General features: G+C 41.1%; 1 protein-coding gene across 1 annotated transcript; it reads left to right on the top strand.

Moving 5' to 3' along the window:
- Positions 1-4,032: 4,032 nt before the first annotated feature.
- Positions 4,033-14,052, top strand: abraa (actin binding Rho activating protein a). The gene is made up of 2 exons (XM_039735392.1): positions 4,033-4,602; positions 13,370-14,052. Exons 1-2 carry the CDS (start codon positions 4,066-4,068, stop codon positions 13,805-13,807), a joined length of 975 nt encoding a protein of 324 aa, XP_039591326.1. The 5' UTR covers positions 4,033-4,065; the 3' UTR covers positions 13,808-14,052.
- Positions 14,053-15,108: the final 1,056 nt, after the last annotated feature.

The raw sequence follows: 15,108 nt of genomic DNA, 5'->3' as shown, positions 1-15,108 counted from the left end.
AGATTTCCATGTCCACGGTTTTTCTTTTTTTCCCGCTGGATGCTGCCACATCTTAAATATTTGCCTGGCAACTCTGAATTGACCCGATGTGGGTCTATGCCCTGTAATGGTATGGCGCCCAGTCAAGGTTAAGTCTAGACCCTTTGATCTTGAGAAGAAACAAGCAAGTTTAAAAGCAATTCAGGCAACAAAACTCTGATAAGAAATTGCAACATGTTTTAAAGATAAAAGATTTGCTGTCTTTTAGTGGACATTTTTGTCAGTTTTGTGCCACTGTAGATGCCACATATATCTTAGCCACCAAACCACACAGCCAGTAAACATAGTATTAGTTTTGAAAGCACATGGAGTGTGCCACATCATTCAATAGGTATCTGGACACTTGCGTTGTCACTAGGATTTGACCACATGGGAGATAAATGCCCTGCATGCCTGAGTGAGTCACTCTCCATTCATCTCCAGCCAGCTCACCCGGGCCTGGCATTGTATGAAGTGCTACCAGGATGACATCACCTGCTCCCCATCCGCGTCTCATCGGAGGCGAGGGCCTTTTATATAAGCTCACCAGTGCAGTCAGGTGTTCCCAAGTGTGCTGCTGCTGATGCACGGCGATCAGAAGAGAAATAAATAACACAGAGAGAGCTATTCTTAGCAGCCACAGACAAAATTGGAACAGCTGAAAGACAGTGGCATGGCTCAGTGTTAGCTGCAACGAGGGCCAATTTCCTCATTAGCCTTTTTGAGCAACTGACGGCACTTTTGTTCTTCACTATTTGTGTTATACTAGAAGCTAAAAATGAATGCTAGATGGAATTTCATTAAGGGGGTTGATCCCCCATCATTCACAAACAAACACTTGGCTGACAGAACCACCAGTTCATACTGGAGTGACAAATGAAAAGGCCAACCCTGAGTGGAGAATGTGAGGGGCAGCAGGAAAGAGGCACATGAGCAACCATACGAGGCTCTGACACCCAGTGACACAGGAGAGTGAGTCACCTGATATCAGCTGCCTTGTTATGATGGAATTTATATTAATTCAGTCAGTCAGTACAGCATCAGAAAATACATTTTACAAACAAAGCAACACCCCTAAACAATGGCCACCCTGCAAACCACAAGCCTTGATTTCTGAGCCATATGAACACAAGAGGTGGTGCCACCGATACAAAACATCACTCTTCAAGGGCAGCAAATCAAAGGAAAGGTAACATAGAGCTACAGGCTATCACTGGAGTGTGGCTTCTGCGTCTTGAGTTTCTGGTTATAAAATATTTAACTACAGAGGCAGCAGACTCTCATTATTGGATTGATTCAGTGGATGTCTTGGCAATATGTCTGAAAAAAAATCTGAAATAGCATAAACCACCATCATACAAGGTGTTTGTAAGAAATGTAATGATTTACTTCATGAGGTAGAAGTACGTAATAAACAAGAATAGTTGTGTTCAGTAATCCCTCGCTATATCGCGATTCGACTTTCGCGGCTTCACTCTATCGCGAATTTTAAATGTAAGCACATCTAAATATATATCACGGATTTTTCGCTTGTTCGCCACTTTCTGCGGACAATGGGTCTTTTAATTTAGGTTACATGCTTCCTCAGTTTGATTGCCCAGTTGATTTCATACAAGGGACGCTATTGGCGGATGGCTTAGAAGCTACCCAATCAGAGCATGTATTACATATTAACTAAAACTCCTCAATGCTATAAAATATGCTTCCCGTGTGGCGCTTGTTTTGTTTGCTTCTCTCTGTCTCTCTCACTCTCTGCCTGACGGAGGGGGTGTGAGCAGAGGGGCTGTTTACACAGTGGCTGTTTGCCTAGAAGATAGGACGCTCCTCTACAAAATGCCGCTTTATCACGGTGCTTCTGTATACTTAAAAGCACGTATTGATTTTTTGATTGTTTGCTTTTTCTTAGCGAGCTCTCTGACATTATCTGCTCTTCACGGTGCTCCTTTGAAGATAAGATATGTTTGCATTCTTTTAATTGTGAGAAAGAACTGCCATCTCTGTCTTGTAATGAAGCACAGTTTAAACGTTTGACTAAAGGGTGTTATTTCATGTCTAGAGGGCTATAATAATGTTAACAGTGTGGGAGAGTTTATAAGGGCTTAAAATATATAAAAATAACCATACAAACATATGGTTTCTACTTCGCAGATTTTCACCTATCGCGGGGGGTTCTGGAACGCAACCCCCGCGATCGAGGAGGGATTACTGTATTTAGAAGGTCGTAAACAGGTTTTCTATGCTCTAATTGCGAAAATATTCGATTTATAAATAAAGAATCCTACTTCGCGGAAATTCATTTATCGCGGCAGAGTCTGGAACGGATTAACCGCGATAAACGAGGGTTGACTGTTGTATGTTTAAAATATTAAAATGTGTGCTTCAACTTTAACATATAAAGTCTGAATATTCTAGATTGTAATAGAAACTTGTCATTTCTCAGTCACTGCTAGAGGTCCATAGAGGTCTCGATCCCTAGTAAAGGATCAAAAATAACATCATGTCTTTGAGCATGGGAAAGGTGCTCTATAAATAATGTATTATTATTATTATTATTATATCTGAAAACACCCCCCTTGAAATACTCTAAAATGATACCCGCATGTATATGTCTGAAATGTGTCCATTTTAACACTAGAATCCCTGAAGCCTACGAAAAAACCCGTAATGCCGGCCCACCTTAAATTCCCTCGTACCTCCTAATAAGCGTCTTTTGTTTTGTAAAATGTGTCGATCAGCACCGGCAGCAGACAGTCTGCTATCCTGTCCCCCACCAACATAGCTGTTATTTATAATATATTCTTTATTATCATTTAATTTGTGCCACTGTTTTATGTGTCTGTGTGTGTGTTTGTGAGCCTGATCTGGGCTCCAAACAAATCACTGAAATAGGGCGATGTAAATCCAAACGGCTTGTGACCGTTACAAATTCACAAACTCTTGAAGAGTATTTTTGTGTATTATGAACTTTTAAAGTACATTTTGTGCTTCTAAAGCTAGCACCCCGTTTTTTGGCCTATGTAGGATAAAGTAGAATTTAGAGGTTTGCAGACATGGGGCGAGCTTTATCTGGGCAGGTCTGGTATGAAGGTCTTATCCTGCTTTGAAGACAATTCGCGAGGCCCACTTTTGCCATTTTTTTGTCTTTGATTTACAATAGAAACATTGTTTTCAGAAGCATTTGATTTTTGTTCATAAAAAAATTTCCCCAGTGTAAATTATTGCGGGTTGGGGGGTATTAGGGGCCCTAACATGTAGAAGGGCTAGCGTCCTGTTCAGAGTTGGCTTCTGGGTGGCTTAATGCTGGTGGGGTAACCTACATTTGAAACTGAGTCGATGACTGAAAACAGACCTGATCTCATTTTCTAGCCTGCTGTGGGTGTGTGTGTGTGAGTCTGGTTAGAACTGGTGTTAAAAATCTCCAAAATAGTAGATTGTACAGTAAATGTACATTTCTGTCTGATGTGAAGAGTTCTGAACAATTCTATGCTTCTAAAAAGGGAAAAACAGGTTTTTCTTTTACAGGAATTAGAAGCTTTAAAAATCAGACAGGCCAATGCTGTGAGATGTGTCGTCAGCTATATATAGTGTTGCTTCTTTTTATTCAGGATATTTTTGACTCCCTGAACGATTGGCTCCATTGACGACCGTGTTCAGGAGTTAAGTAAGAGTCATTTTTTCTCTCCATTTCCACCCCAGTTTGGTGGCATGAATATTCATCAGGCTCATCTGTTCAACTGGTTATGTAATGAATTGATGTCAGAAAAAGCTCCCATCTCCTTCGGCGGGTGAGCAGCGAAGATACAGGCAGTGAAGCACGTGACAGGAATGGAATAAAACATAAACTGTGGCCTCCACAGCTGTAAAATTCAAAACTGTGTATCCCCTCATCTACCACCACCCCCCTCCACAGGAAGGAAAATTCCAATGCGTGCTACACGAGTTCCAGGAATGCCAGGCGCCACTTTTTTGACAACATGACCTTAGTGTCCCTCTATTTAAAGGCCTAGTACGCCTGGAAGGTCTGCAGTCAGCTCTCATCATCCAACCATGACTATGGAGCAGCAGCCCCTGAGCAGAGCTGTTCGGAAACTCCGTTGTGCCGGCCTTGTCAGTGGGTTGTCAAAAACCTGGCAGGTGTGGGCCAGTGAACATTCTCAAAAACAGCTTACCAGCCCAAAGGGTTGGCATCCTGACATTATAGAGGAAAATGGCAAAGCTGATTTTAAGAAAGAGTGGAGAGTGGATCAAAGCGTTGAGAGAAAAAGTGGAAGACAGGTCATCTCAGCTGGAAAAGAGAGAGTCAATGCCCTTATTGCCAATGTTGGCAACAAAGTTAGTTCTAAAGAGGACAGCAAAGGTGAAAGAATCGGTAACATATCTCCAACCAGGAGAAGATGTCATTCAAGACAGGCAGCAAGTGCGGTTAAAGCATGGTGTCAGCATGAACAAGGAAAGGTAAAGGCCAAGATGGACTCACGGAGCAGCAGCTTAGACACAGAGGACAGTGGCCTCGGGGACGACACAAGCCAAAGCGAAACAGATGAAGAGAACAAACTGGAAACAAAGACAGACAGACGGCCCAAGGTCAGTAATCATCCACAATGTATCACAGTGGCACATTGCTCTGGGAGGTTAAGTGGGTGGTTGTGTTTTAATCTGTCATCACAGATGAGCTCACGTATTGTGCAAAGCTGGCCACAGACAGGGATGTACGATCCCAGGCCATCAAGACTTGCTGTCATTTGACCAAGAGAGGAATGGGATCCTGCTTTATCTTCACTTCTGCATGGTTGGGATATAAGAAAGTTGAAGGCCATCCATATGCCATTTAGGGCTGAGCAGCAGCAGAGGTCAACACATCACACCTTACAAGATGTTGGTCTAACTTTGGATTAGTAGCCAAGGGATAAAACCACAAGACTGCTGGATCACTCCACACTACTCATAAATTGTGAGATGTCTAAGCTATAAAGGGGCCATTCATTCTCTTCATTAAGAACTGTAAGGACTGATTACACACAGAATCCCTGTGAACATCAGACTTCATCTTCTGTACTTTATAAGCACACTCTGCACATTCTTATTGCTAAAGTAGTCCTTGCAAATTCAGCTTTAACACAATGTGTCTTGTAAACTATTAGCAGAGTTTTTAATGTCACCATAGACGCAGTTATTTACATTTTGAAATGCAGCAAGTAAAGAAATAGGTGAGCGTGCCATGCAGAAGTGATGCTAAGTAAAAGACATTGCAGACAGACAACACACAACTGCTGCCTTATTTCCTTTTTTTCAGTATAAAGCTTAGAACCAGCCTTAAGCAGGGTGCCAGCTTACCAATGGGTGTAACCTCACTGTCTCTCCTGGCAGGCCCAAGCCCTGAACACATTCACTAAAACAAAGAACGTTCTTTCACACCATGCATGGGCATATTTGCACACTTTTTCAGAACAGTACCCATTCACTGAGTAAGCACAGGACACACTAACTTTTAAAGTCCCTGGGCACTCAGGACATGGGCCTCCTGGAACACTGTTAGCAATCAATATGATGGCTCAGCTAGAGAAGGAGGCGCTCAGAGCATTAGGAACACATTTTCACAAGCAACCCAAGCAAAAGGTACACTGGGCGCACTAAATCACACAGGGTCCAGGCAGAGGACATGTGAGGCACACACACTCATATAGACCCTGAGTACTAGGCGCACTCACAAAGTAGGCAAGCACTGGGCACACTAACTCATAAAGGGCTTGGGTGCTCAGGACTCAGGTGTCCTGGCATACTGATACTAATTGGTATAATGGCTCAGATAAAGATGGGGGCACTATGAGCATTAGCAACACTTATTCACAAACAACCCAAGGTAAAGGTACACTTGGCATACTGAATCACAGAGGGCCCAGACAGAGGACACATGAGGCACACACAGTCACGCAAACATAACATAATATTTTCAAATACACATAATCCAATGTAAGGTCTGGAAGGAAGACTATTCTGAGAGCACTGGGCTCAAGGCAAGAAACTGACATTAGTCCATCACAAAGCCCACTTGGAATTGACAAGAAACCTGACATGCATGTGTTTCGGCATGTAGAAAAACTCACTTGAGCACAGGGAGAACGTGCAAACCCCACATGGACAATGACTAGGCAAAGGATTTGAACCCACTGTGCCACCTGCAGTCATGTTTTGACAATATTTTATTTAATAGTAGCTTTTCACACTCTGTGAATGTTATATACAGTACATCAAAGTGATTGTTAGGTTATTTTGAAAGACAAATTTATTTGCCAAACTTGACTATATTAACACTGGGCACTTACATTGATGCAGTCTATCCTGGGGCAAAATAGCAAATGACATTGATGGGCTGCCTGCACATCAGTATCCGAGCCCACACACCCCCGCAATACCCACCCATACATTTTCTAAACCTGCTTATTGCTATTCTGGGATTTTGGGGAGCTGGAGTCTGTCCTGCAGCACAAAGTTGGACAGACCTGGATGACCCCTTCACAGGGCACACTCACACTTGCTCACACTTGGGTTTTAAAATATGTAAAACTTAAACAGCACATATTAAAATAGAGGGGGTATCTTGATCTTATCAAATGAGTCCAAAACATTGCATGTTTTGCATTTACCTGCCTGTATGCCAGGATTATGGCAAAAGTTAACAGAGAATGCACTGCTACTGCCAACACAAAATCCTCCTTTCCCCCACGCTGCTCACAAATCCAATTTGTAGAGATGGTGTGAGTGGGCGAGTTAGAATTTGATACCAGTTAAGGCACTAGCGGTGTAAACTTAACTTTAGATAGAAGGTCTGTTTACTGCAGCATCATCTGTGCAAACCAGTATTTGGAATAAGAAGATTTGGAAAATGGGCGACTCTGTGGGTTTTGACAATCAAAATAGTTCTTTAGGCTCGAAAGGCTCTATATGAGGATTATTTTTCATATTCTCTTTGATTGGTATGAGAAAGTAGGGCTAACAACGGGGAAGCAGTAGTTACCTTTGCTACATTTCACTCTAGGAAGCTGGGATCATATTCCAGGATAACCACTGTCTGTGTAGATCTGGCCTGCTTTCCCTCTGTCTGTCTGGGATTTTCACAGGGAGCTTGAAGCTGCATGTTAAGATGATTAATAATCCTAGGAGTGGCCTGGTGGGAGTGAAAGTGCATGTGTAGGCTCAACAATTTTCTGGTGCCCTCTTCAGGGTTCTGTTCTTCTTTGCATCCAATGTTAATGTAAACCTGGATTAAGTGGGTTTAGAAAATGAATGGATTCCTGCAGTTCTCATACTAAACTCTGTTTCCCAGGATCCCAATGAATCACAAGAAAATAGCAATACCAGTTCCAGATATTGCAGGTATACCAGCTTTCAACTGAAAAGGACCTGGCCAGTACTGGATTGCAGACTCAGGGAGACAGACATATGTGTATGGCCTGTAGCAATAGTAAGGGTTAGATTCAAACTCTGCCACATCCTATTAATAAGATAATAAATAAATCACCCATTTTAAAAAAATTGCCTTTTGACATCTTCTATGAACCAGCCTGACTCCATGTTCTTTTAAAGCACAACCTTCCATTTGCAGGGTATGAAATACTATAATCCTGTAGCTGTCTGAATGCAGTCTCTTTCCACCTGTATGTGTGTCTCCAGTATGTGTGTCTGCTGCTGCAGATGCATTGGAATGTCCATTACTTTTTTTGGAACCGATTGTCTGGATGAGGCACATTATATTAGCTGCATGAAAAAGCTATCATACTGCCTTTTTTCCTGCCCCTGCCTTTAATCACCCTGCCTAGATCTGCCTGGTTTCATTCATTCCCTGCCCTTTTATCATCTCAATTGACCTCGAATGTCAGTAAATGTAAAGTATTACATGTAGGAAGTAAAAATGTTAGGTTTGAGTACACAATGGAAGGTTTGAAATTCCAAAGTAAACCTTAAGACAGGGGTGTTGAACTCCAGGCCTGGAGGTTCACAGTAGCTGCTTGTTTTCATTCTAACTCTTTTCCTAATCAGTGACCAGTTTTTGCTGCTAATTAAATCCTTTTCCCTTCATTTTAATTGCCCTATTTTTAAGGATTCAGTCCTCTGAATGACATTAAATGACAGCCAAACAGAAATAAGATGTGAAACGAGCCAACAGATGACCAACTAAACTGGGATTTCAAACTCCAACCAATTTCACTCCAACCAGTCTCTTAATGAGAAGCTGATTCTTGCTGTTAATTTAACCCGTTATTTAATTCTTTGACTTGTTGCTGTTCTCATTCTGCAACTGTAGACATTTCCAACACTGTTGATTTTTCTGTTTTTTCTAAGAACAAAGTCAAAATGTTTTGGTCACCAGAGAGATTAACCTTATCGAGGCCAACACCTTTCTTTATTTCCAGATATTGTGTGATGGGCACAGATGAGCTGGTCACATGGCAGTTTGTTTTGTGTCTCATTATTGTTTGGCTACTAATTAAGGAAAAAAAGAAACAACTAAGGGGTCTGAGTCAAGTTAATTAAAACTAAGGCAAAAGAAGTTAATTAGCAGCAAAAACTGGTCACTAATGAAGAAGATGGTTAGAATGAAACCCTGCAGCCACTGCCACCCTCCAGGACTGGAGTTTGACACCCGTGCATTAAGAGAAGGATTTAGAAGAAGAAGAATGAGCTCAACACTATCATCTGCCATACAGTGTTCAGAAGCCATTAAGAGGGCTAACAGAATGTGAATCTGATGTGTGGAGTACAAGACCAAGGAGGTTCTGCTCTACCTTTATAATGTACTGGTGAGGCCTCATCTTGAGTACTGGGTGCAGTTTTGGTCTCCAGGCTACAAAAAGGACATAGCAGCACTAGAAAAGGTCCAGAGAAGAGCGACTAGGCTGATTCCAGGACTACAGGGGTTGAATTATGAGGAAAGATTAAAAAAGCTGAGCTTCCTCAGCTTAAGCAAAAGAATATTAAGAGGTGTCATGATTGAAGAGTTTATAATTATGAAGGAAATTAGTACAGTGGATTGAGACTGATTTTTTAAAATGAGTTCATCAAGATCACAGGGGTACAGTTGGAAAATTGTTAAGGGTAAATTTTGCACAAACATTAGGAAGTTCTTCTTCACACAGAGAACCATAGACACTTGGAATAAGCTACCAAGAAGCGTGATAGACAGCAAGACTTTAGGAACTTGCAAAATTAGACTTGATGTTTTTTTTAGAAGAGTTAAGTGGATAGGCGAGCTTTGTTGTGCTGAATGGCCTGTTCTCCTCTAGATTGTTCTAAGGTTCTTCAAAACTAGACAGATATTGAGAGCCCCTGGGGAACATCTTGTTTTCTGTGGACTCTGAGACGTTTTCGGTAAAACACTTTTGCGGGCTCTGTGGTCGTGAAAGCATGACTTCTTGTGATGAACGAGGCATCCTTCAGCATCTCTAAGGCTTTTAACATTGCATGTGCAATGCTGTGCTACAATGTCTGACCTGAAATTGGTCAAGGCTGAAAGAAATGTATTCGTACACCTATGAGTTTGTGTCCATCATCCAAAACACCACCTGACAGTTCATGACATACCAAAATAGTCAGAAAAGAAAGAAAGGATGAAGTCATATGTCTTCCTAGTGTGAGGTGGCCAATCCTTGTGTGCTTTATCCTGCACATTAGCACTTACAGATTTCACATATTAATATATCATCAACATTGTTTTATCATTCAGTTCAGGGCCAGAGCTGGGTGAAGCCTTTCCCTGCATCTCAGTAGCAATGAGTGAAACAATTTGGGTGAAACAGAATTCACAGCAAAACTTACAGGTTCACTTTGCAAGTGAACTACATACATACAGCTAGTAGTGTAGTCCAGGGTATACGGTGTATACCCACTTCTTATTAGGTCGTCACAGCGTATACCCACTTCTAAATCCCCCTGTTACGGGTATACACTGCAGTGTAATACAGGGTATAGACGGGTATGCGATGATTTTCAGTCCAAACACTGTGACAGTCTACATCCACACTGACACGCTGATACTCATTTATGTGCTGCAGGCACGTTAATTTTCTTCTGCCATTGTTGTCTGTTTTGGTTACGTTTTGGGAGAACTAACGACTGGTTAGGGCAAATGGATTACGCCAATAAGAAGCAGAGTAGGGCGGGACATTCCGCTCCTTTGCTAAACCGGGAAAAATATCTTTTGCCGTCACCTTCCTGTCGGTCCGTTACACACCAAAATATGTCCTCATGTGAAAAGTTAAAATAAACAAGTTAATAGTGAAAATGAAGCGAACCATACAAACAAAAATTAGCTTTCAGAACAAATGACCTCGTGAAGCTACATTATTGCTACCATCCAGCCAGACAGGTAGCCCCAGCCCAATGCCCACAGCCTCTCAGTCCCCAACCCCTGACGGTGGAGGCGCTAAATCTCAGATCAATGTTGCAAATTCAAAGGAAGAACACGTCAACCATCGTGATTACTTTATAATAGCAATATTTGTAAATTATGTTAATACACCGTTTCTACAGCATTAACTAGCAGCTTTTTTATTTAGTTTTGTTTATTTTTTGTTGTTTCAATTTGCTCATGCTGTGGCTAGTGTTAAGTTAGCTTCCCAGACTTTCATTAGCATCAAAGCTGCTAGCTGTCAACAAATTCCAGTTGGTTGCATTTTAAACTGTAGATATTTCAACCTGACCTACCACATCAGTGCTTATTTTTGAGTATAGACAGATTAACAGGTGTTGGGGAGAGTTTATAACGTTACACTTACACCATTTTCCCCGAGCACTGCCCGGTGTCCAAACGGCCCGGACATTAAATCATTGTACGTTATTCTTCCTGAGATATGCTGATTTTAAACTTGAAACTGTGTTAGTGTGTTGGTACCATTTTCACGCCAATAATTTTATGACTAATATTGTTTTTTTGTAGACACCAATAATGAATGGCCATTTAAAATTGTGTCACTCTCTGGCCTTCACTATCTGTTGCAGATTAGATATTCTAAGACACGGTTTTCAAAAGAATCTACTTTCCTCATGGACTAAGAAAATGTATGCATTATGCAGCTGAATCACTCTTGTGATAAAAAAGAGTCTTCACAAAATATAAAAAGGTTTGGGAATCGTCCCCATATATTGTCGTCCAGACAATTGAAATAAAGAAAGCGATTCAGAATAACTTTGCAATAAAAAAGTAAATGAATTACTGTAGACAAGATGGCGTTTATATAACAGAATGTATGATGGGAGAGGAAATGATTGGCAGGAAGTGACGACTGGAGGCAGGAGCACGGAACCAGCGCCATCAGGAGTAGACAGAAGTAATGGATTGTGGAACCGGACGTGACATCATTGGAGTGGACCGGAAGTGACGTCATCGTGGCCATTTTGAAGCTGGAAATGGAGAGGTTTTATTTTTCTTCCAGTTTTCTGCAGGTAGAAAGAGATTCAGGTACGTACCACGTGATAGTCCCTTGTCTCGCGAGATTTCACTCACCTTTAGGCTCTTTGACTGCCTCCAACTCGCACGTGTATGACACACTGTAATCTATGAACCAGACAGATCTGCAAAATCTGCATCTCTGGTTTGTTGATCTCATAATGATCCTTGAAGTCAGGCAGCAGATGTAAATAATACTGTCCCTTTCTAGTGGGAACTAAATAAGACTGTCACTATTAATAACATGGAATTTTTTTCTTTTGCTGTGTAGGCCGCTAAAAAATTTGGGTGCTAAATTTACAGTATACCCACTTCTCCAGACAACACTACACCACTGCATACAGCACATCTATTTTCAACTCCTCTTCAGCATTTTTCTCAACGTACAAAAGTATGGAATGGGTTTTTATGTTGTGCAGCACAATAAGAGTTTGGGTTACAGCTAGAGATTGAATTACTGCAAACAGTTCACTGCTACTAAATATCCAATGGCCTGGGTTTGTGGCAAATGGTGATCAGCACATAGAGTTTGGAAAACTAGGAGCTGATGGTGTTACCAAAGAGTAATGTGGAATAGAAGTGGTGTTGTGAACATGCAGATAGTGCAATGATATTGTGGAATAATCCTTAAGAAGCAACGTGTTTTTACTTTCCACCCCAAAAAGGCATCAGTCTCGCTTATCATAATTGGAAAATAACATGCAAAGCAAATTTTAAGGCCAATGGGTATCCTGGGTGGTAGTCCACTCCAAACTACACTTCTAAATAGCATCAATTAAATTATGGGGAAAAAACTGGAGTAAAACCTACAGAAATAAAGGAAGACTAAGCAAACCCTCCTGAGACAGTAATTAGGCAGAGATCTGAACCTGGGCTCCTGGCGCTGTGAGGCATTAGCAAGCACTACAGTATACTACATACTGTCTCAGACTATAAATGTCCACAATGACCAAAACAAGAAAAATCTCACCTATGATTTTATATCAATCAATCAACATTTATTTATATAGCACATATTCATACAAAAAATGTAGCTCAAAGTGCTTTACAAAATGAATAGAAAAATAGAAGACACAATAAAAAATAAACATAAGTCAACATTAATTAACATAGAATAAGAGTAAGGTCCGATGGCCAGGGTGGACAGAAAAAACAAAAAAAACTCCAAAGGCTGGAGAAAAAAATAAAATCTGTAGAGGTTCCAGACCAAGAGACCGCCCAGTCCCCACTGGGCAATCTACCTAACATAAATGAAACAGTCCTCTTTGTATTTAGGGTTTTCATGGAAGGACCTGATGATGATGGTCATGTGGACTTCTGGCTTTCAGTCCATCAATGTTGGTGCATCATGATGCTTTGAGTAGGTAGTGGTGGCGCAGGCCGCCACCACAAAGAAACCAGAAAAAGAAACAGAAGAGAGAGTAGGGGTCAGTATGGATTTTGGAGCCACTGTGAATAGTTATTATGAAGAATTGAACATACAGAGTATCAGGATTAAGTTAAAGTGAAGTTATAAAAAGGCCATGTTAAAGTAATGTGTTTTCAGCAGTGTTTTAAACTGCTCTACTGTATTTGCCTGGCGAATTCCTATTGGCAGGCTATTCCAGATTTTAGGTGCATAACAGCAGAAGGCCGCCTCACCACTTCTTTTAAGTTTAGCTTTTGGAATTATAAGGAGACACTCATTTGAAGATCTAAGGTTACGATTTGGAATATAAGGTGTCAGGCATTCCGATATATAAGATGGAGCGAGATTATTTAAAGCTTTATAAACCATAAGCAGTATTTTAAAGTCAATCCTGACTTCAGTTATAGCTGAATTTGCTTTTTAAATTCTACTCTGTGGTGTCATACGTTCATGTGTCTCACTTGTATAAATTCCCTGTATCGTTTTATGTCTCCCAACAGATCTTGGTGGCCACCATTAATGATTTGAGAAGGACTTGGCAGAAGTGGTCAGAGGAGCACATTGAGCAACAGAAGCTCAACCCGTTCAGTGATGAGTTTGATTACGAGCACTCGATGGCCGTCCGTCTCATCAAAGGAGATGTAGGCTATGGCCGACCAAAGGAGGGCTCCAGAACTGCAGAGAGAGCCAAGAGGGCTCAGAAGCACATTCACAAGGAAATGGAGGAGATGTGTTTTATCATCAGGGACGTGGGGGTCCAGTGCAAGGACGGCTATATCCGAGTCACTTTTGGGAGACTCTTTGACAGATATGTAACAATTTCTGATAAAGTTGTAGGTATCCTCCTGAGGTGCCGGAAGCATGGCATGGTGGAATTTGATGGAGAGATGCTCTGGCAGGGACAGGATGACAATGTGGTCATCACACTGCTGGCATGATGCTCATATTTCTAATTTCTCATACATTACCTCATGAAAAAGTTTTGCTGGATATTTATTCTGTTTTCTCATGAAGACTTTACTAAGCACGATGAGAATTCAGTATGATACCGTAAGTCTTTAGACAACTAAAATGGACTCTTGTATATTTAATGAATTTAGGTTATGTGTTTTCATTTAACAGTGAAGTGTGAAAGTGGTTGTAAATTTCACTCATGTTAAATAAATATTATTTTGTAGCTGAACTTTTGGCTTATAGTCATATCATGTGATTTTTTTTAACCCCTTAATTCTGACCAGGGTTGTTGGGGGGCTGGTAGTACAGGGAACAAGGCAGGAACAAACCTTGGACAGTGTGCCAGTCCATCTCAGGGCAAACACTCACAGCACTCACACATACGCACACACACTAGGAATAATTAAATGTCACCAATTCACCTAACATGCATGTCTTTGAACAGAACAAGTGTAGGAAATGCACAAAGAAACGACGAGTACATACAGACTCCATGCAGAGAGGACTCTGGGTGTGAACGCTGGTCTCCTTACTGCAAGGAAGCAGCACTACCTCTGTGCCAGCATGCTGCCCTGTGGCTTATAGTGTTAGATTCATTTCACTAGAGTTTAGTAAGGCACTTTGTCATATTTTTTAAAGGCTTCTATCTATTTACATGTCCAGATATTATATTACATTACAAGGGCCAAAGACTCCAATTTACAACTGGAACCAACTCTAATATGACGCTTATGTTTCCCCAGGTATATAAAACCCCAATTCCAATGAAGTTGGGACGTTGTGTAAAATGCAAATAAAAACAGAATACAATGATTTGCTAATCCTTTTCACCCTATATTCAATTGAATACACTACAAAGACAAGATATTGAATGTTCAAACTGATAAACTTTATTGTTGTTTTGCAAATCTTCACTCATTTTGAATTTGATGCCTGCAACACGTTCTAAAAAAAGCTGGGAATGGGGCATGTTTACCACTGTGTTATATCACCTTTCCTTTTAACAACACTCAATAAGCATTTGGGAACTGAGGACACTAATTGTTGAAGCTGTGTAGGTGGAATTCTTTCCCATTCTTGCTTGATGTACAACTTCAGTTGCTCAGCAGTCCGGGGTCTCCGTTGTCATATTTTGCGCTTCATAATGCGCCACACATTTTCAATGGGAGACAGGTCTGGCCAGTCTAGTACTCACACTCTTTTACTATGAAGCTACGCTGTTGTAACACATGCAGAATGTGGCTTAGCATTGTCCTGCTGAAATAAGCAGGGATGTCTCGGAAAA

This window comes from Polypterus senegalus, chromosome 14 (assembly GCF_016835505.1).
Source record: "Polypterus senegalus isolate Bchr_013 chromosome 14, ASM1683550v1, whole genome shotgun sequence".
Classification (NCBI taxonomy): domain Eukaryota; kingdom Metazoa; phylum Chordata; class Cladistia; order Polypteriformes; family Polypteridae; genus Polypterus; species Polypterus senegalus.
The sequence above is the reverse complement of the archived record's forward strand: the minus strand, read 5'-3'. Positions and strand labels throughout refer to the sequence as shown.